Here is a 21,189-nt window from a genome sequence, read left to right as displayed (position 1 = left end):
TTAAAGGGCCGACTGCATGTTTAGCACTGTTCAGCCTTTTGCAAGTTTCATTAGCTCTTCAGATATAAAGGGAAAGGCTAAGAGAGGTGTGTGCTGCATGCGAGTCAAAGAGAGAGAAGTGGAACAACCTTAGCTTTCACCATAGCAGGCAGTGAAATCAATTAAAGGGGCAGGATGCATATTTATCACCTTATCAGGCTGAATTAGACTTTATCTAGCTTTCAATACCTACTTCAAGACAGAAAGGGACAAAAGTGTGTATGTGTGTTGATTTAAGTGTGTGTTGATTTGAGTGAGTGAGTGTGTGGATGAGAGTAAGGGGGTTTCCAGAGGAGTTGGTACAGTGGATGAGGGAGGATGAAGTGATAGCGTATTGATCTAAGGAGTCCATCAGGCCGAGGACTCAATATGCCCAAGAGCTGTGACGGCCTCACAAGCTTTCACACAAACACACACACACGACACTAAGGCTCCCTTTCCTCCTCCACACGTCGCCTACATCATACATAAATTCCACAGGCTGGATCGCAGGTCTTGATCAGATTACTGATTACTGCAGCCGTGAGCAATCATTAATTACTTTAAGACTAATCCCTGATTCTTACCCTGCAAATCTTTTAACAGCTAAAGAAACACATGAGTGAATAAGCAGGAGTTAAGGTTCACGGTAACGCACTCAAGAGCACAAATAAAAATCTTGAAGCTCCCGGGTGTGAGCAGCTGAAAAAAAAAACGGTTTTCTGATCTTAGTAAGTTCACGTGGATCAGAAAGGGAGAGCACCATTCAATGCTTAACTCAAGTCAATTTGACTTCAATTCAATTTATAAACACGGCAAGTAAAAAAAGGCTAGTGAGAAGTAGAGATGGCACGATACCACTTTTTTATGTCCGATACCGATACCGATATAAATTTGGATATCTGCCGATACCGATATGAATCCGATATAGTGTTTTTTAATCAACAAAACTGTTTTTTAAATATCTTGCTGCATTTTGTATAAGTTCATACTCAAGTTTAAAGCAACAACTACACTAAAGCTATTCTGTTATACCTGTATGCAAAAAAAATATTTCATAGTTCAGCAATACTGATCAATCTAATAAACTTAAACCTACACCATCCTCCCTATTCTGGTATTTTAAAGAGTACTTAGCATAAATATTAAGCAACCTAACTAATAGGGTTCCAACTCCCAGCAACAACAAAAATAAATAAATAAAAAATAGGGAACCACCCCTCACGCTCCACCTCATGATGCTTAATCGACGTAATTAACCTTAATTTGATGCAGTGTGAAAAAAAAATGCACAGAAATCAATTATTTTTCAAGAAATATTAAATATAATATATATATACCCTAGTAAGTAATACAGTAATGGACTTCTATTCATTTTGCATCAAATTAAAACTTTGGCTGTCAGATAATTATTTATTGAAAGCTAGACATTTTAAATGAGAATAAGAAAGAAAAGTATGTCTTTGTGCCCCCTTTTCCCTGTTAATGCCCTATCGGCCCCCCTGGCTAAACTTTGCTAGATCCGCCCCTGCACAGTTACCAGCCGTCAGCTACGTAGAAAAAGATCCTCGAGTAGAAAGTAATATTAAATAAATTCTAACAACAGCTTATCAAGCTTAAACGTGCTGCTGTTGTTCAGCCGCTGGTTTCCTCTTTCTGGTGCAAAGTGGACCAAAAACAAACTAGAGACACGGACTCGCGACAGAAAAGCCGATCAGCTGATCGTTAAGCAGTTTCATGATCGAAGTAGCAGCAAGAAGAGGCAGTCGCTTGTTAAGCTTAACGCAGGAATGCTTTACAAACATTCAGAGATGGACTTACACACTTGCTTTACTTCTCTCGGGATAACTTTGTCGGAGATGAAATGCCGGGTTGCTAGCGAAGCTCCAAATGCTATCCAGACCACCGACAGGTCCCGCATGCCACAGCCGCTCTATCACGTGATGCATACTGCTCCGACGTGCTAACGTTCTGAGGTGAGTTACGGCGTGTGGCAAGTTTTGTGAGGTGCTTTCGTGATATTTAATGGATCGGATTACATTTTTTATTTTTCTCCGATATCCGATCCAGTAATTTAGTACAGTATCGGACCGATACTTAATATCGGATCGGTCCATCTCTAGTGAGAAGAAAGAACTTGGTGCATCCTGGGAAGCTGCCAGCAGCATAGGCCTGTTGCAGCGTAACTAAGGGAGGATTCAGGGTCACTTGATCCAGGTGAAAAAAAACTTTAAGACAAATCTTTAAAGTAGAGACTAGAGTAGTGTCTGTCTCCCAAATCCAAACTGGAAACTAGTTACACAGAAGAGAGGCCTGAAAGCTGAAGGCTCTGCCTCTACTCTTAAACATCCTACAAAGTAAGTCAAAAAAATTAAACCAACAGTCTCAAGGCCAAGTGCTTAAAGATGATACAGATGATGATTACTTAAATGTGAGTCATGGGTTATAAAAAACAACAACAAAAGCTGCCTTTTCCAACACCTTTCTCTGGAGCTGGATATCTTTAATAATCAATCTCGGTCAAGAAAAGTGGTTTATGTTGGAAATTAATTCAAGAGCTAGAGGTCACATCTCTGTCAGACTGTTCTTAGATCCACTGATACTGAGTAAAAGTTTATCTTGTAATTGTCATCTTAGTTGAGAGTATTTGACCAATATTGCTAAGCACAAAGTATAGCCAACGGTAATGTGAAAGTTTTGCTGGTATTCTGTCAGATAACAGTTTATTACAGCTCATTCATAAGGGAGCATCACTGTCTGCAGCAGGTCCCATAGCAATCCATTCAAAAGGTCATCTCACTCTGAATCACTCAAATCCATGGTGGCACTGGAAAAACAGGCCAGAAAATCCTCAAAGTCAGGAGCACAACTACTCTTAAGCGTCTTATTTGTACACATAAACAAAAGACAAGTTGGGCAGTTCATGTGGGGACACTGTTTGCAGTCACCCTTTCTCACAATAGCACCAAAGCTCCACATCAGACTCACTATGTTCTCACTATGGAAAATACTGAGGTGAGGGTGCTTCCTGGGAGGAGAATGCACAAAGGGATACATGACATTAGGGGTGGGCGATATAAACGATATACGATAGAAACTATATAAATTTAGCCAACGATAGAGATTTTGACTGTACCGCTCTATCGCGATAGCGCATGTTGATGATGTCAACAAGCTGTGCCTGTTTTGGTCGAAGATGGCCTCACATTTAATATCCATTCTAGAATATTTTGGTATACAAAAGGAGTTCATAGTGCCCTCGTCCTGTGGCTGCAACGCCCTCAAAGCAAGCTCAAATCATGACTCATCCACCACCGTGCTTTACAGTTGGTATGAAGCATTTGTGCTGATTAGTAGTGTTTGTTTGTTTTTTTTACTTCTGGACAAACGTGGTCTTGCTCATTATACCCAAGCATCTCAAATTCGGTCTCATCTGGACAAAGAACATTGTTTCAGAAGTCATGTGGTTTGGTCTCAGGTTTTTTGTAATGGCTCTGAGCATTGCACCGTCTGACCTTGGTGTGAAATTGCTGTTAGGAGATTGTGGCACTATGTTAACACCCATCTGAATTCTCACAACCAACTAACTACCAAAACTTTTATTTTATAGAGGTGTTCACACTGGCTGATGATCATTTGATTACGTAACCTATTAATTCCTATGGAAGCGGTAAGAGTGTACTTATGTTTTAAGGGAGTACACAGTAAAAACTCATTCTCACAGGACTCCATGCACACTTATATGCTCTGTCAGACCAGACTGTTTTCTTCCTGTATCTGATATTACTGCATACCCAACAAAAAAAAAAAAAAAAAAAAAAAAAAAAAAAAAGACCCTCTCTGTAAGGTTGCAGCTTCTTACAAAAAGGCAAAATGTGACTTCCTGGTAGGAAAAGAGCCTACAGCCATTGCTGTCCATAGAGCCAAGCCACTGGTGTGGCTTTAAATGACAAAGCAACATAAAGAAACACTGTTAAAAAGAGTCACATTTTAAAAACAACATCTTTACAGGCCTTGTTTTTGTCTGGGTTTAAATAAGACTGCAGCAGTCGAAAGCAGGGATTCATCTGTCATGCAGCAAAGAGATGTGGATTTATGTAAACAGTTCTAAGGACACTTTAAATCATCTATAATGAGCCTGTTCATTTTGGTCCAGGCGTGCTGTTTGAAGCACACGAGGCCCGACATTTCTTGGACAGAAAATACGGGCTCTGTCATTGTGTTTACACGATGCCCACTGATGCCTGTGTTCTGCTTAGTCACCGCTGAGTTGAACACAGCAGGAGTAAACAGCAGGGCTCCTTCTCCTCCCTCCCTCTCGCTACCTGAGTTTTCCTGACACACACATACAAGCGTGACCTCACCTCGATCTAGTCCTCCACGCACATTCAATAACCCACGGAGGACAAAAAAGTCGGCCTTAATGGCGGCCCGTTTCGAAAAGAGGCCGAGCGCTTGAAAAGCCGATCCTTTCAAAGTAATGCCTGGGGCAGAAAGCTGGACCACAAGAGGGATATTCAAGAGGTTTCTCCATTTGTCTTCAGTGAGTGAAAGGCAGAGACCAAATATGCAACTGGAAATACAATATGTTCATCTCTCATATTTATTTACTGTTCTCTTGCTTTCACTGAAAAACTAGTTTTACCCTGCAGGAGTTTAATCAATGGAGAGTGAACATTGAATTTCTGATGGAGCTCTTTTATTGCTCCTTTTAGAAAGCAATGAAATGAGGAAGACAAGAATACCTAATATAAATAATCGGAATATCTAACAGCCTATTTTCTCATCACGTTTAGTTGGCCAAAGGTAACGGCACACATCAGTTTCACTGAGAAACAAAAAAAATCTAATTTTGAAGTTATTTCCTGTGTAACTCACCGGTTCAAGAGATCCGTTGCTTTGCTTATCAGGTGGAGGTGTGGCTGTCGTCTCAAGGGGCGGGGCCAATGCAGAGTCGCTGCTGCTCCTCACCAATAGAGGTGTATCTGTGATGAGAGACATGGGCGTTAGAGACAAAGATAATGAGAGGATGCCGTCGGCTCCATCTGTGTTTGTCTTTCGTGTGGTACGCTGTTGAAAAGAATCAATATTATATTAGCTCTCTCAACTCCAAACCCACTGTGGGTGATGAGAAGAGATGAAATCAGAAGAGCAGAGGAGGAAAAGAAAATGGAAACAGAGTTGGCTTTTGTCTTCCTCGCTAAACATTTGGCCTCCATTGTTTCTAGACAGAAAAACTGTGATGGTTAGACAGGCCCCTGAGGCGCTGGCACGACCGAAATGAATAAAAATTCATTTGAAAGCATCTCGTGACACCCAAAGAAGATATTTTGAAAGAAAACAAAGAGAAAATGACTCCTGATTGAGCACGGCTAATGTATATGCGAAGAGAAACGACACGGGAAATGATGAGAAAGACAAAGTGTTTGGAAAACACGACCAGACAAAAAAAACACTGATCTCTTTTCAAGGGTTCCCATTTATTTTAGAATGACTCATAGACCCTGAGGGTGGACACGCAGCCACCCCAGCAAGATGCCCAAGCCTCACACCCACCCGCAGAGAGCATTTACATATGACCAGCTGTTGCCTCAACACTCCCATGCGCACACTCGCCGCAACCCCTCAGCCCAGAGAAAGGGAGAGGGAAACAACAGTGGGTCTGATTCCACAATAAAATAATTCGAAAGAAACTAATTTGGACTTTTGTGCTGCCTCTTGCGTTTAAAATCCACCCCAAAGGGAGCAGACGGGTATTTGTGGAGGTAAAACCCACGGTGGAGTGTTTCCAAATGCAACTCGACAGAGGAGAAAATAAAGTCAAGGGGAAAATAAAAAGGCAGAGTGTGAAGTAAACAGAAAGAAGGGGGGGAAAAGCTGAGGAGAGAGCCAAGAGATGGTGACAGAGAAAGAGCAGGGTGAAAACCTGGAGAGGGAAGGCAAACAAAATTCTCTCCTTTCATGTAATCAATCTCTCTTTGGAGGGTCAACGACAGGGTCCTGGTCTAACGTGGTCAGAATAGAGAAGGAAAGAAGGAACTGGCAGAGGTCGGGGTGTGTGTGTGTGTGTGTGTGTGTGTGTGTGTGTGTGTGTGTGTGTGTGTGTGTGTGTGTGTGTGTGTAGGTGTAGACAGATGAAAAACGATCACTCCAATTGTCCTAGACACACAAACAAATATTCTTTCAGGCTCAAACACACTCATCCACACGTTCAATAATCTGAGTTTGTGTTCATCTTTATTAATTCATTTTTATTACTTATCCTAAACTATCAGCTATTCTCTGCTGACTCTCTGTCTGACACATTCCTTCTACCTCTGCTAACGCTGAATGTCAAAAAAAGACTCAACGCTGACTCGCTACCACCGACGTGATGGGATTTAAGCAAGACGTTCCGAACGAAAAGTAGGAAAAGCTTCAAAAATGTTGGTTTCTTTTAATTAGCACTCAAGTTTTCCTGTTTTTCCCTCTTACATTCAGTTTCTTTTTTTCCTGCTTTGTTGAGGAAAAAGCAGAATGTATGTGGTCCAATTTCAAAAAGCAGACTTTGTGTAGAAATGTTTAAACTACACAGGAAACCGAATGATTTGCGATAATGAAATGTGCTTTGATTTAACAGAGAAACATCCAGAGGAAAAAAAAAAACGCTATCTCTCGGAGCTCGCATCAAACGGCATCAACGCTTCTCTTTATTTGTCTGTTTCTTGCTATTTGTTAATTTTGTGTGCGTCTAAACTGGGTCACGCTATCTGCACAAACTTCTCATCATTTAAGAAAAAAAAAAAACAACTCCTTTAGTGAAAGTGTATTCAAACTGAACACAAAGTGAATTTTAGAAACAGCAACTCTCTGCAAACGTGCAACTCTGTGCATCTCAGACATAAATCTGTCTGATGGAGGTAATGAGGGGAAGAAATGTCAATAGTGCAGGTTGAGAAGTTTCAACAGGAACCAAAAATCAGCACCAGCTTTGTGAAGATAAGAAAACATGGAGAGGGGTCAGGAGGAATAAATCAGAAATGAATGGAAGTTCCTTGTAAACTTAAGAGGTGGAGGTTGAGCTGTAAAGACACAGAGACAAGTATGACGCACACAGCACTAATGCAATGGCTGCTACAGTTACATTCACTGCGTGGGATGAATATACAATGACCTCAAAAGCAGTTCAGTGGCCTAGAAACTGGTCAACGATACCCTGACAACCACAAGTCTCTGACCAGTTGGCAAATGGTTTCTGGAAGTCACTCACGGTTGGTGGCAAAGATGCATATGATGGTGCAGGGAAAATCTGTTTAGTAAGTAGTTGGCAAGTGTTTGCAAACAAGTTGGCATCTTCCATGCAAACTGCAGGCAACTGCAGCAATCTGTTCGCAACCAAACCAATCACAATTAGGTTTTCAGCCTTGCACTATCTTTGCAATTTATTTCACATTGCAAAAGCCAGAAATCTCAAGCAACCACTTGCCAACACGTTGAAGAATCAACAATTTTCCCTTCCTCCGACTGATCCACTGATCCATCTCTAGGCCTGTATGACTGAGACCTACGGTTCTTAACATCAAAAAGCAACAAGTTTGCCAAGTCAGTTTAGACTTATAAAAGGGACAAACGAATATAGTACTACATTGCTTTTAGGAAAGTGAATACAACATGAAAGTGCCATGTTTTCACTGACATATGAGCTAATTTAACTCGCAGACAGAGACCCCACTTATAACTGATACAGCCTCAAAAATTGAGTTTCAGTTCCACCTTTGGGGTATTTTGGATTAGATGCAAATAAATTCGATGAACAACTAAAGCATTTTTATTTATCTTGCTCCATTTGTATGCATTATCTTACTAATATAAATTCTAAAAACGTATACAGCTATATTTATTTGCTACATTTTATACGAGCATTGATTAGTGCATCCCTGTTCCTTCCATTTAACCACAGAAGGCATGTTTACTGTTTAAACATTTCCAGATCAGCATATGCATTTGTAAAGGTCTCCAAGCTCAGAGGGGCCATTTATCGAATGCAGTAAAAACCTGTCATTAGATTTATGGAAAGTGAATGCAGGTAATGACTCACATGTAGTCCTACTGAATGATGAACTGCAAAACGCTGGAACAAACTGCACAGACAGACAGGTTCTTTAAGTGCCAAAATACATGACATCATGTTCATAACAGACGGATCCTGAGATTAGACACACTGAGTGATTAACCCATTTTCCAAATGGCTATAATTGATTTTCTAAAATGAGCTTGAGAAGTAAGGTGCATCATTGTGAAACCTCAGTCAAGAGCCTCCCCCTCCCACACACATACTTTGCTTCAATGTCAATGATGCGACTTTGTAAAGTGACCAAGGCTGCTCCATGGTCACAGTCAGGCTCCACTGCCCAGTGGTCAGCCCCATAAATCCTCCTCCGTTTATCTATTGGAGTCAAATCTGCCTCTATCAATCCTCCAAGCACTTAGAGTCCCAGAGCTTGGCACAGCAATGTGAAGGAACCTAAGGCTCATTAGCATTGAACTCTGACCTGCAGTGACCCCTGGACGGTCAAGCGGTGTCACTAAGGGGCGGGAATATTGATGAGAGTGACAGTTGTGACTCTCTCGGGTCAGTCACTATTTGAACGGTCATAAACAAGACTCTCTCAGAGGAGTTGTTAATCAAAGCTGGCTGTTCTGCTAATAGGGTCTTTAATATTGAGCTAGTACACTGAAAAATACCCAACTTAGCAGCAGCAATGACCACATTCAACTTCCACTAACTGAACAGGCACATCTGGAGCTCCTATTGCCAATTGCAGTCTGCATGTAAACAAACCAGTGTTGAACAATCCCTGCTTTAAACAAAATATTGGCCATGCATTAAGAACATTCATTAGTTAACTTGAAGCTTATATCTAGAAACATGTTATAAAATGTATGTTACATAAGAAGATTCGCCAATCCCTAGGCCCAACTTTGATCTGACAGGCTTGTAATACATTAGTGGAAACCCTGAAATCAGAATCACATCTAAACTGAGTCATTAGAATAATTTAGGTTACACAAATTGAGGAATAATTTATTAAGATACATATTAACGAGTCAAAAGGTAGGAGCTGACCAAACTGTTTGAGGACTTTGATTAACTCTTTAATGATTATAGTGCATGTATGCATATATGTCTGTATATATCCCATCTCCTCCTTAGCGGCTGGGTTTTGTATGAACATCGTCACATATACAGTGATTATTAACATCTATGATGAGCATTTATTAACATCTATGTGCTTTTAAAATAAAGATTCTATAGCCAAATTATTTTGATTTGGCACATAACTTAACGGTCACCAACATTTGTGTAAATTACAGACTTTTCTTTGAGTCACCACTAAATACAGAGTGAAGAACTGGAAATGAAGTCCTTAAGGTCGACATGACGCATCAAATGTATAGAAGGTAATTTACACCAGAATTTACACCATAATTTACACCGTGCTCTATAAAACTGTCATAGATTTGAAAACTGTCGGTGAAAATGGATTTAATAAATAAGTGTTTGAAATTAAAGGTTTGAGAGCGTGTGTAGTGCCCTCTTGTGCCAGTAAAGAATGCAATGTCACTGGGTTGGTTGTTGCTAGCAGACTCACATTAGCTTATGTTAGCTAACTCGTGACAGAACTAGCTCAGGGGAAAATAAAGAAAACTAAAACTAAAAAAAACAGTCTAAGGGGATCACTTTTGTACCAATCCTGGCTCCAACACTGAATTTTATGTTAACAAGTATATACAGTTCACTTTCACTCTGTTTCTTAATCAGTAAGCAGTTCTTTATTGTTAGCTAGCTGCACTGAAGCAGGAAAAGCTTTTTAAGCTATTAGCGTTATAGCTAATAGTTGGCATCTGGTAACTGTAGGTTTACAGAGCACTTTATATTGTATTTCAGACTAAACAGGTTTCTATATAGCTTGCAAAGAATACAAATAAATCTAAAAATGTATACATAATTGCTACATGTCCATGTCGCTCCATTTTTAGGTGTTTAGAAACAACCAGTTTTTGCCATCTGACGATATACAGCAGTATAAGACATAAGTATAACAAGATAAATTAACCATAGATCTCCGTTTGTGCCATACATGAGTGAAGCAAAAGCACCCCAGGCCTGGCATATGCTATAAAAATAATATTTAAACAAACTGAGGAGGCTTTGGAAACAGACTAAAAATACGTCTAAATACAGCAGCCTGACATATGGTGCCCTCAGGACAGGAAGTGAGTATCATTCTTGCCCTTTTGGCAAAGTGAACAGAATTTTTTATGTATTTTAAGAACACACACATTTTCTGAATTTAGTATGGAGTCTATTTCGAGAAGCCAGGTGGCAGAACTAAAAACATAGAACGTTTTATTTTAGCTTCGCTAATTCGACAGGACCGTGCACCCACAACCACAAGGTAACCTCCAACGTCAAAACAGATCCCACCCATGAAACTCATCTCAGCTCCCACTTCAAGGCCAGAAAACGGTAGCGCGCTGAAACGCACCCAACTTATGTTCTTCCCTTTATCTTTCCATTGAGGTTTGTGTAACTGGAGAGAGCTGAAGAGAAACTTGTAAACTCTGCCAGCTCTGTGTTTATCTGCCTCAGACTCTCCATCTGCAGCTCTGTGCCTAACTAGGCTGCTTATGCAATTCTGGGAACACAGAGGTTTATTTTAAGAATTTCCTCTTGTTTTCAGTTCTAAAAGTTCTGCAATGCTGCTAGTTCACTTCCAGGGCAAGATGAAAACAAGGATGCATCATGTTTCTGACTGACTGTGTTTATGACTGTGTGCCTTTGTTTGCCGTTGTGTTTGTATGTGCAAGCATGCGTCTGCTATACGGACATTTATTATTATGGACAGCGCTTTGCTCGTGTGCACATTTATATCCGTGAGTGTGTGTGTTTTCATGCCACAGGCCTGTGTGGTCTTGTTTTGCTGGCAATCGATAGAGCAGCCCAGCTCAGGCTGCTCATGGGATGATGCGATAAGGACTCTTTTCCTAGAAGTGTGTGCGCGTGTGTGTCAGTGTAGCAGCAGATCAATGCGGGTCTAATCACCCCACTGGGGCAGCGTGAAGTCCAATCACCCTGTTCAAACAACTGGCCCAACCTGACACACAAACACTTTGATGCCTGACTGATTACTGAATTACTTCTTGTTCTGTCCACCAGCATTCAGCGCGATTACACGCTTTCTTATAATCAGATTATTGTGAATAATAAGATTTAAGTAACTCTGTGATTAAAGCATTCACATGGTTTGGGGTAACTTAATTTTCCTACTAACTCTCGTTTCAATGACTTGTTGGTAAATGCTTTAGGATGTGTTGTAGCCTGCATGATACATGTTATTATCCCACAGCTGTGAGGCTCTCTACATCAGTTAACTATGAACATTCTTGGATAATAGAAAGATGAAAGGTCGGTACATGAGACAGGAACACCGCTATCAGCTAATGTTCTCACTTGTAGTTTGACTAAGATAATCGAGTTAAAGTGTTTACACACAGTGAGGTCTCGAAGCCTTTAGACAAAAACAACCACAGTGGATTTAAATCAAACGAGTGAAGTGAAAAGCACAATGTTCAGCTTTAACTCAAGGGGTTTAATAAAAGTATTGCATTACTTGTTTAGGAATTAAAGCCATTTACAGCCATCAGGGAGGGTCTGAGGAGAGGGCATGAACGGCAGGACCAGCTCAATGTTCCCAAGCCAGAGAAAAATGGAGAGCAAAACAAATTCTCAAAGCGCATTTGCACTGTCGAGGTGGAGGGCCTTTCCCCTCCAGAAGTAGACATTAGCACGATGGAAGACCATAGCTGCTGGCTCCGGTGCTGCTAATGTCTGAACCCACTGCTCTCTCTCCTTCTCTGTCTCGCCATCAAGGGACCATCCTGCCATCTGTAACCACTGCTGAACCATATGAAGCTCTTCTACGATTCTACGCTTGATTTATTTTACCAAAATAAAAAATAAAAAAAGAGGGTAAAGGCTTAGAAAAAGCCTAGCATAGACTCATTGAATGATCAGTTTCAATCACTGAGACTGAATGCCAATTACCCAAATCACACCCAACAACTGGGGGAAGTCAGCCACCCACCTCTCATTTCAGGGTATTAACATTATTTCTCATATGAATTTTATAGCCTGTGTCAATTCACTCTGTTTACTTTGCACTGATCAGGATGTCAGGCCGAACCATCTTGAATCAATGCAATACAATTTTTATACTATAATATATTAATATATTAGCCATTAGAAATGACAGCACCAAAATATTGGCAAATAGCTAATATCAACCAATATATCAGCCCCATCAATCTGTCAGGCTCCAATTAGAATAGCAAATACTTATTTCATAAAGTAGAATAGAATAGAACAGAATAGCCTTTTATTGCCATTGTGCATTTGAAAAGTGGTTTTCATGGGCTTTGTAAGTCCTATTTTTTCTATTATTTTATATAAGAAGAAAAGATTTTCTGCCATCACTGTTCCTCTATTTTTATGAGATTACTGTAGACCAATGCTCGCTTTCCTACTCCTATATTTCTTTATCTTTTGATAAATCTGCAGCATTAAAAACCACCCTGAATCTTTGCTTGCACTTTAAGCACTGATGCACAATCAATTAACAACATTACTTTTGACACTTCATTTGCTATTCTTCATATTGATTCCTGCAGTATGTCTATGATATCTCTGTGTTCTGGTTTAAATAAGAGAAATGGGTCAATCGATTCCTAGGGCTAATTTTAACAACCTGCGCAAGCATGTATTTCATAGGCTGCATAACCTGAGCCTATGCGATCCTGTGAATTAAACCTCTCTCTATCAGGTCTGACTGTTTACAACCCATCGCTTTGTCCTTGTCTCCAGACATGATGTTACTCCAGAGCAAGATATGATGTAACACCCGGTTAACAACCAAACTCGTTACAGCAAGAAGGACAGCAAACACACACAGACACACTCCCGTAAGACTTTCCCGGCAGTAGATATATGGGCGCTTTGGGTGCGATTGGTTGGTTAACTTGCATGCAGATTCTTTTGTGTCATTGTGTGCGCGCGTGCATGTCCGGATGACAAAAGTGTCCTTTATTGCGTCTGGCTCCCTATGAGGGGCGTCACAGGGTCACATCATAACTAAGTTAGTCAAGGTTCAGCAGGGCTGGAGAGCAGGTTGCGGGGTGGGAGCAGGAAGAGGTCCCACTGGGTTAAAGACAGGGTGGAATAGGCATATCGGGTTTGGAGAGGGGGGGTTGGCTGGAATTAGTCCATTCATGCTTGGCTGGACCCTGGGCATGCTAACAGGCTACAGTGCTAATCTAGTTAGAGCTGGAAGCCATGCAGACACAGGGAAAGCGGGGTTGGATGGGAGGGTGAGAGAAAAGATTTCCTGGGGGTGAGGGGGGTCAAGGTCTAGGGCCTCGGCTGTGGAGCTAGATGGCAGGTGGTTGAAGCTGAATAGCAGAAAAGGGAAAAAATGAGTGGGTCGAGAGGCGAGAAGGCAGATGATGGGGCATGGGTGAAAGTGGGCACACAGAGAGGGCTAGCAAAGGCCAGTTGTATGCGTGGGGGTATCACACTGTTCCTCTACGGTTAACAGATGGAGGGAGGAGAATGAAAGGGGTTGCAGGGTGACCCAGTGATTAGACAGACCCTTATTAAATCACATCAAGGCTCTTTTATCTTGCTTTTCATCTTTCACTTGGTCACTTGGCACTCAAAAATTAATCAATCCAAGGCCCAGGAATGGAAAAGAATGAGGGAAAAATTCTGCTCCGATTATTTACAGTAAAATGTATCTATAGCCGGAGCAGCCTACAGCCCAGACAGAGCAGATATTTCACCAGAGGCTCCCTCAGGCTTCTGACTGAATACTCTTCTTATGCCGTTTCCCCTCTGTAGACCCAGTAACTTCTATACTTTATTTTCTGACTGCAAGGACGTTTACTTTTTATATCAGCTCCACTTCACAAACATAGTAATCTGTCATCCTCCATATTAAACTGATGAGTGCATCAGATTGACTGTGGAATGAGCGGCACCAAACAGCATCAATCCCCCTTGATCGAGTCACCGAGCTTCTAACAGCCTTGGTAAGACTCATTTTTCATAGCCATTCCCACCGTCTGATTTCCTACAGAAGGAGTACATAACAAGACCAGGACAGATCAGAGGAAAAGTCCTACAAGTGACTCAAGGCCACAGGAATTTAAACTTCTCTGCTCGCACACAGAGCTAAACCAGTCTGTCTAAAAACTAAAGCTAAACCAAAAACAGAGACTAATAAATATAAAAGAAGCTGTGCAGCAGGTTGGCATGTATATTTGCAATGCATATTTAAAATTCTCTAGTAGCTTTATTCACACTATGGTAACCACACATCCTCCTACTCGCACCATTCTGATTATTTGAATATTTTAAAAATTAAATCAGCTGTCAACTTTGATCAGCTTTTCTCATTTTTAACATGTATTTGTCATCACTTACTTATATATACAAGGCATGGTGAAGCAGCTTGTATCAAACAACCTACATGCTAAACAGTGTTGTTATTAAAAGTATAAAAGACAGACTGGATATAAAGATAATACTGAAGTTGTGCACTGGTATGTAGACTACTGTCTTAATGTTTTACCTCTTTAAACCAAATGTGACCACCTTTGATCACATGGGTACAGCTGGAGAAGTCTCATCTAATCCTAGCACTGCCAAGTTAGCTTGATCAGCATGGTGGATCCATAATTAAATATGATATTAAACAGGACTAAATATGAATGATGGAAAAAAACAGGCTCAACACAAAGTGTAATCTAAATATACATTTGGATTGTCTTGTTCACTGTTTAGTTGCACTAAGACAAAGTTAAAACTACTTGTCACTAAGAAAGCCCCTGAAGGTTCTTATCCAGATCAGATAATATGCTGTTATTATGTTGCCTAGCCTATTGCTAGGCAGTTGCTAAGATGAGTTGTTTTTAGCATTTATGTACTTAAGACACCATATAACAGCATCATATAATTTTTATTTCACAACAATAACATCTCATTTATATACCCAAAACTTCTGTTATGCATGCACTAGTTGATAAAGTTTAATCAGGTAAGTAACCAACCTTGTGTAGGTGTCACAAAGGGAAAACTAGGTAAGCTAAACCTATTTGTAATGAATCTGAAGGGATGGACTCGCTTTTAGAGCCTGCCTCAAGTGGCCAGTAGAGGAACTGCAAGCTTTGACATCTTGTGGATTGACTTAATTTTGACTTTACCTTCACATCTTCTTTGTCAGTTGGTATCATTGCCATAGCTTAGCTAACTTATAGCAGGTTCACTTGGTCAGAATACAAAACTAAATAATGTGAGATGTGGATTTTTTTCCCCCAAAGCACTTCACTTATTTTAGAAGCAGAATAATATTCAAAATCAACAGGGGACGATAGGAAAATGATATAACATTTATCAGTCAAGTACCTTAACAGACCTCCCAATCCCAAAGTGTAATTTCAGTGTCAAAAACAACAGGGCTGATGTGTAAATGGGCATTTTCCAATTGTGTTTTTTTAAAATTAAAATGCAACTCAATCCTCAGCAGTTGTTTTTTGTTTTTCTAAATTAATTGCTGCCTCGGTGGCTCTCAGTTGGTTCTCGTTCTTACACTTTGCTCAGACTAAGTAAAGAACGCTAAGTGAGGACGCCAGGAGAGCAGGTTGCGTCAACGCTGCATCTGTTTTCACACGCCATCAAGTTACAGGCAAAAAGTTTCTGTGTTCGGCTTGCATCTGTTCCAGAAATGCACTTTCTGATTCTCTCGCCCTCTCTCACACACACATGCAGTCACACACCTACACACACATACACAGCTGTATCACCATGATACCCCTTCTCACATGCACAAAAAAATGTGTTGATTGAGTATAGCCTCGGTTGTTCAGGTGTTTAAGAGATTTTTGCAGACTCTTCTCTTACATCTGTGTCAGGAAAAGTGTATTTTCACGAGTTGAGGCTCAACTTGCATAATTAACACGTGCACACGAAAAAGTTACACAGCAGGTAGGGACGTACTGGCTTTGAGGACGGCCTCGTTGACTTCGATCTCTCCTCTGTCTTCATCCTGGTACTGCAGGTGGGGGTAGTAGGTGAAGGGCTCTGGACTCGGGGCAGCACTGGACGAGCTGTTAGACATGCTCTCTCGGGGGCTCTCCGTCCTCACATGCTGGGGTTTGTTAAACACTGCCACCAGCTGGAAGACAAACAAAAAAGTTAAAACTGCATCCTAAATGTTCGAAAATATTAAACATGATATGTACACAAATCTGAAACAAACAAGCTTTTCTTGAGACAAGCGTGACAGGATAAACAATATGAGTCCTGGCATATGAACAAGCTGGAAACACACAGCCAGGTTATATAGCATCTCCACTGTGCCGTGATCACAGGAAGGCTTTTATGTGATTTATCTTGCCGGCAGTGGGGATGCAACCTGCTTCGTTCTGCCAAGTATGCAGATGCGTGTGTGACTGTGTGTGTGTGTCTGAGGAAAGCAAACAGAGCTGGATTCACAGCTCATTCACTCTCGAACCCCTTACAGTGCATAACACACCGGCTGGTGCCTCCGCAGCGACACGATGACTTCTGTATTTCGTGAACAAAGGAGAAAAACTCTGACCGGCCATTTCGTCCAGTTCGGGGGACGTGACACACGGCGAGGCCCGGGGCGAGGTGTGCACGTATGAAATTAGCGCTCAAATGAGATCTGACGTGAGAATGAGAAGCTGTCAAACACAATGACACGGCTGACACAATGAGACGACGGGAAGAGACGGGGGCGGCCAAATGAACAGGGGATGGAGGGCAGGAGAATGACAAAATCCTAATTGAGACAGGGACATGATGGCAGATAGGGGAGCGAGCGCGTGTTTGTGTGTGCCCGCTGCGATCTGTGCTATTGCACGGATTGGTTTGATAAATGGGCGCGTGGCGGCGTGACGCTCTCATTAGATGGCGGCGGCGAAGGGAAATGACCACTTAATGAAAAGCAATAACCGCGATGGAACGAGGGAAGGAAATAAAACAAGACGAGTTTAGGGCGTCAATTAACAACAACAACAATAACCAAACAGACCCTGTGTGTGTGTGTGTGTGTGTGTGTGTGTGTGTGTGTGTGTGTGTGTGTGTGTGTGTGTGTGTGTGTGTATAAACAATGCGCACGGAGTAGGCGGAGAGATATGCATCATCCATCACACTGTGACGCCGCCTCTCACCTCAACCTCCCGTGATTCAATATCCTCATGACACCTGGCCAACGCCATGCAAAGGAGATTCGTCAACTGTATTCATGCGCGCATACGTATGAGCGTTGGCGTGAGCTGCGAGATGAGGGATTGAGCGGCTGGCAGATGCAAAGAAGGGAAAAGAAAAGACAGATCGCCAGGAAAGCAATCTGATTGCGCTGGCTGATGGATGCTTCGCGAGCTCCTTCTCTCTTCTTTATCTTCCTTCCTCTTTCTCTGCTTATCTCCAACTCTCCCGAGCCTCCGTCTCTTTCTCCAAACTCGTTGACAGCATCAATCAAAGAAGAAGTCTCCGAGCATAACGTGACACACACACACACACACACACACACACACACACACACACACACACACACACACACACAGTGATGATGAGCTCCCCTCGAGAACGATTTATTTGTTTTGAAGAACAACTTCTTTTAATGTATGGAGGGATGATGATGATTTGCTTTTCAGGAGTTAATTTTTTATGGCTGACACAGGCAGGGGAGTGATGCTGATGAAGGCCGCCCCGCTGCTTCCGCTCATCACTCAATCAAACACAAAGTATCAACAAAATGAAGTACTGTTTTTCAGTCTCGGCGATGACTTTCCATTGATCACGAGATGCTCGGCGCTAAGCCGTAACCTTTAACTTGACCCAATCCAATCAAGTAGCATCTGCTCAAGATGCCTTTGCATTGCATGCAGGAAAAATCCTATTAAGTTAAGAAAAAACTTCTTACATATAAAAAGAAAAAGTTTTCCTAAACAAACTGGTTCTATGTATAAAAAATGTAATTAACAGCTAATTAGAACAAGTCCATAAAGGGTGCCGTATCCCAACATGGTGCCATTATAGGTGATGGTTGTTGGGTGCTGACGAAGGTGAAAGTCAAGTCATTTGCTGACAAGCTACAGTTTGAATTCAGAGCAGAACAGACCACCCCAAGAAGACCTAAAAACACTTTAGGGATACACAATAAAGAGCCAGTTACACCAAGCCTGTTCTGGTTACCCTGGAACAGCAGCATTTCCTACCACCTAAGTAAAATTAAGATAAATGTACCTTTGCTTGATGTGTTTAAAGATATAGTGCACCTCAGTAGACCTAAATGCTAACAGTAGCATGCTAACAAGTTCACATTACGAATACAAACATGCTGATTACAATCCAAGTACACAGTGAGCAGAGACCAGGAAATCTCAGTGGGGTTCTGCTATTTGTAGGGATGTGCTGATACCAGAAATTTAGCAGTCGAGGATCAAAAGAATTACACGATTCTTGATACCAAGGTCAACATGAAATCAAAATCATCATCCATTGTAATGAAAGATCCATTATTAAGAACCTTCTAAACGTTTAATAAAAATGTCATTTTGGCAAATAAAAGCAGCAACAGGGCAGAAACTGAAATATTTTCCCAACTGGTTGGATCTGCCGTAGGTTCCTGCCTGTTAAAAGGGAGTTTTTCCTTCCCACTGTTGCCACTGCACTTGTTCAGCGGGACTGTCATATGATTGTTGTGGATTTCTTTATTTTCTCTGTGTCATTGTAGGGTAAAACCCTACAATATAAAGCACCTTGGAACTAGTTGAATAAAACTGAATTGAATATTAGGATGGCTGCTGAGTAGCCTACTACAGGGTATAATGTTAGTTACGGGACTTTAGCTTAAGCATTTCTATAACAGAAAACATTTTAGCTAAAGTAATAAAACTGATTTCAGACCAGCTGTCCCAAACAAGATGGTCATGGAAATTTTAGGGTAACATCAGAAGGATAATTCATTCAGATCTGGATGCTAGCCTTTTAGGTGCTTCACTAAATTGGAAGTTTTTCCTTCCCTTTGTGTGAAAAGTACAGTAGCGCTTATAGCCATTTGTAGGTGTTGCCCCTGTCAGCTCTGGAACAACTGCAGTCTCATCACATAAGTTTCCTACAGTATGTACCTACAGCACTAAATGGAAAAAAAAAAAGGAAAAAAGAAACAAGTAACATCTCATTTTTAGAATTTTGGCATTAAAAGTGTCAATTCTTCTGACATCCCTGTAACAAAGTAGCCATCAGCAACACAAAAGTGCGCCAACTAAAACCACATTATCACCAAATGAAGTGAATATCAGCGTAAGATGGGGTGGCAAATGTTTAAGAGGGTTACATACGCCACAAAGTCTGGATCATCCAATAACAACAACTGTCCCCTATTACACAACGAGTGACAAATAAAACCATTTCTATTTAAAGGTGGTTTATAGATTTTAACATTTTTGGACAGACAATGTTTCTAGATAAGAAACTAGGGAGTTAAAAAGCATTCATAAATCATACTAGTATCATGTGTTAAACAGTTTACAAACACTTTATTGTAACGTGTCAAATTCCAGTCATGAGTCATCTTCTTCGGACAACGAATGTGTTTCAAATGGATCATCGGAGATATTTCAGTCTTTGCCCAGTTTCACAGAAACTGGTTAAATCGGTGGATTATCTGTTATTAATGGAACAACAATGTGTTTCTAAGAGAGCAAACTGCTGATGCATTTTTAAAACATGTTCAGAAACTAAATGCATTTACCACCACTGCATTTGGACAGCTGTGAACATCTGTGGCACAAAACCTGATTTCAGCACAGTGGGATTTGTGTGTGTGGGGTTTTTTTGTTTGGGTAATCCAGGCCTTAAACGGTGTAGAATAGAAAAGATGAATATTGTTGGATGCTACTTAAATAAACCTGGGAAAAGCTCAGTTTTCCAAAGCACAGCAATTTGAAATTCAGTCCTTCAATTACAATACCAACATCTTCCCCTTGGAGGCCTCTCTGCCCCAGGATGAAGAACAACACCTTGTATGGTTCAGAGAGCGTTTACTTAACATCAGTTTCTCTCGGTCCTTCCTGACTGTCATTAATATTCTAGGAAACAAATTGCCTTATTTTTCCTGCTGCGTCCGTGGGGGGATATTGATATGGACCTGGGGAGGCTGCATGTCAACTACTGCTGAATAATGTGACCCCTCGGTCTCATTTCCATAACAAACACACACAGATACTCATGACAAATACGAATAACTAAGTCCTCTATACTGCCTGGGGCACAGAGTTATAAGATGTTGCCATATATGAAGCCTTCAGCAGACAAAGCACACAGATTTTTAAATTTAAAGATAGGCAGCGTACATCCTCCCACACACATCCTTCATCACAATAAGATATAATAAAGTAAAATAAATACACTTATTTATCTTTAATATTCTTTCTTTGCTGTGTTTGAATAGATTTAAATGACTACGCCAAAATAGAAATTGCATTTCTAAGAATTCAAAGGGTTGTGATCCCGCACATTTTGTTTGTTTTTAACACTGTAAGTTAAGATTTTCCATAAAACTTTCAAATCAACTTTGTCATATTCTTAAGGCACCTGTGATTTTTCTGCTTTCAGCTGTTTGAAAAAGGTATGTCTGTCATTATGACAAAATAGAAACACAACAAAGTGAGTGTCAGTAGGAGCTTTTCAGTATTAAAATACTTTTGATGTTTGTAAGGTCTATCTATTGTTTATTACACTACACACAAAATACTGTAGTTGCAGGAAGCGCACTCATAGCAAAGCAGGTTTTACCTGTATGAGAACTCAAAGACAGTTTTTTCATTAAAATGGCTGTTAGCTAGGAGCAGGCCACGGTTCAACACCACCTTGATAAAATATGACGTAGTCCCGCAGTTCAGTCCACTCAAGAACCTTGTCAAAAACAGCACCTCTGGTGTTCAGATATGTTCGGATCTGGCCTAATTTCAGCCTAATAGTTAAGATTTGCGATTACATTTAGCTTAAAAATGTACCAGTTTTGGTTAGCTAACTGTTTCCAT

General features: G+C 40.9%; 1 protein-coding gene across 4 annotated transcripts in view; it reads right to left on the bottom strand.

Annotated features, from left to right (window-relative positions):
• Nucleotides 1–21,189, bottom strand: part of pard3ba (par-3 family cell polarity regulator beta a) — a 208,927-nt gene that overhangs the window by 149,020 nt on the left and 38,718 nt on the right. For all 4 annotated transcript variants that reach the window (XR_014909557.1, XR_014909558.1, XM_085397617.1 and 1 more), the window contains exons 3-4: nucleotides 16,112–16,289; nucleotides 4,897–5,003 (exon numbers count right to left, since the gene is read on the bottom strand). Coding sequence is in view for 2 of the 4 variants with exons in the window: in XM_085397617.1 (XP_085253743.1) it covers nucleotides 4,897–5,003; nucleotides 16,112–16,289 (285 nt within the window). In the remaining 2 variants the exon portion in view is untranslated. The remainder of the gene's footprint in view (nucleotides 1–4,896; nucleotides 5,004–16,111; nucleotides 16,290–21,189) is intronic.

The sequence above is a fragment of the Rhamphochromis longiceps genome, linkage group LG23 (genome assembly GCF_057381845.1).
Source record: "Rhamphochromis longiceps isolate RC_006_pf linkage group LG23, R_longiceps_female_GT1.1, whole genome shotgun sequence".
Taxonomy (NCBI): Eukaryota; Metazoa; Chordata; class Actinopteri; order Cichliformes; family Cichlidae; genus Rhamphochromis; species Rhamphochromis longiceps.
The sequence above is the reverse complement of the archived record's forward strand: the minus strand, read 5'-3'. Positions and strand labels throughout refer to the sequence as shown.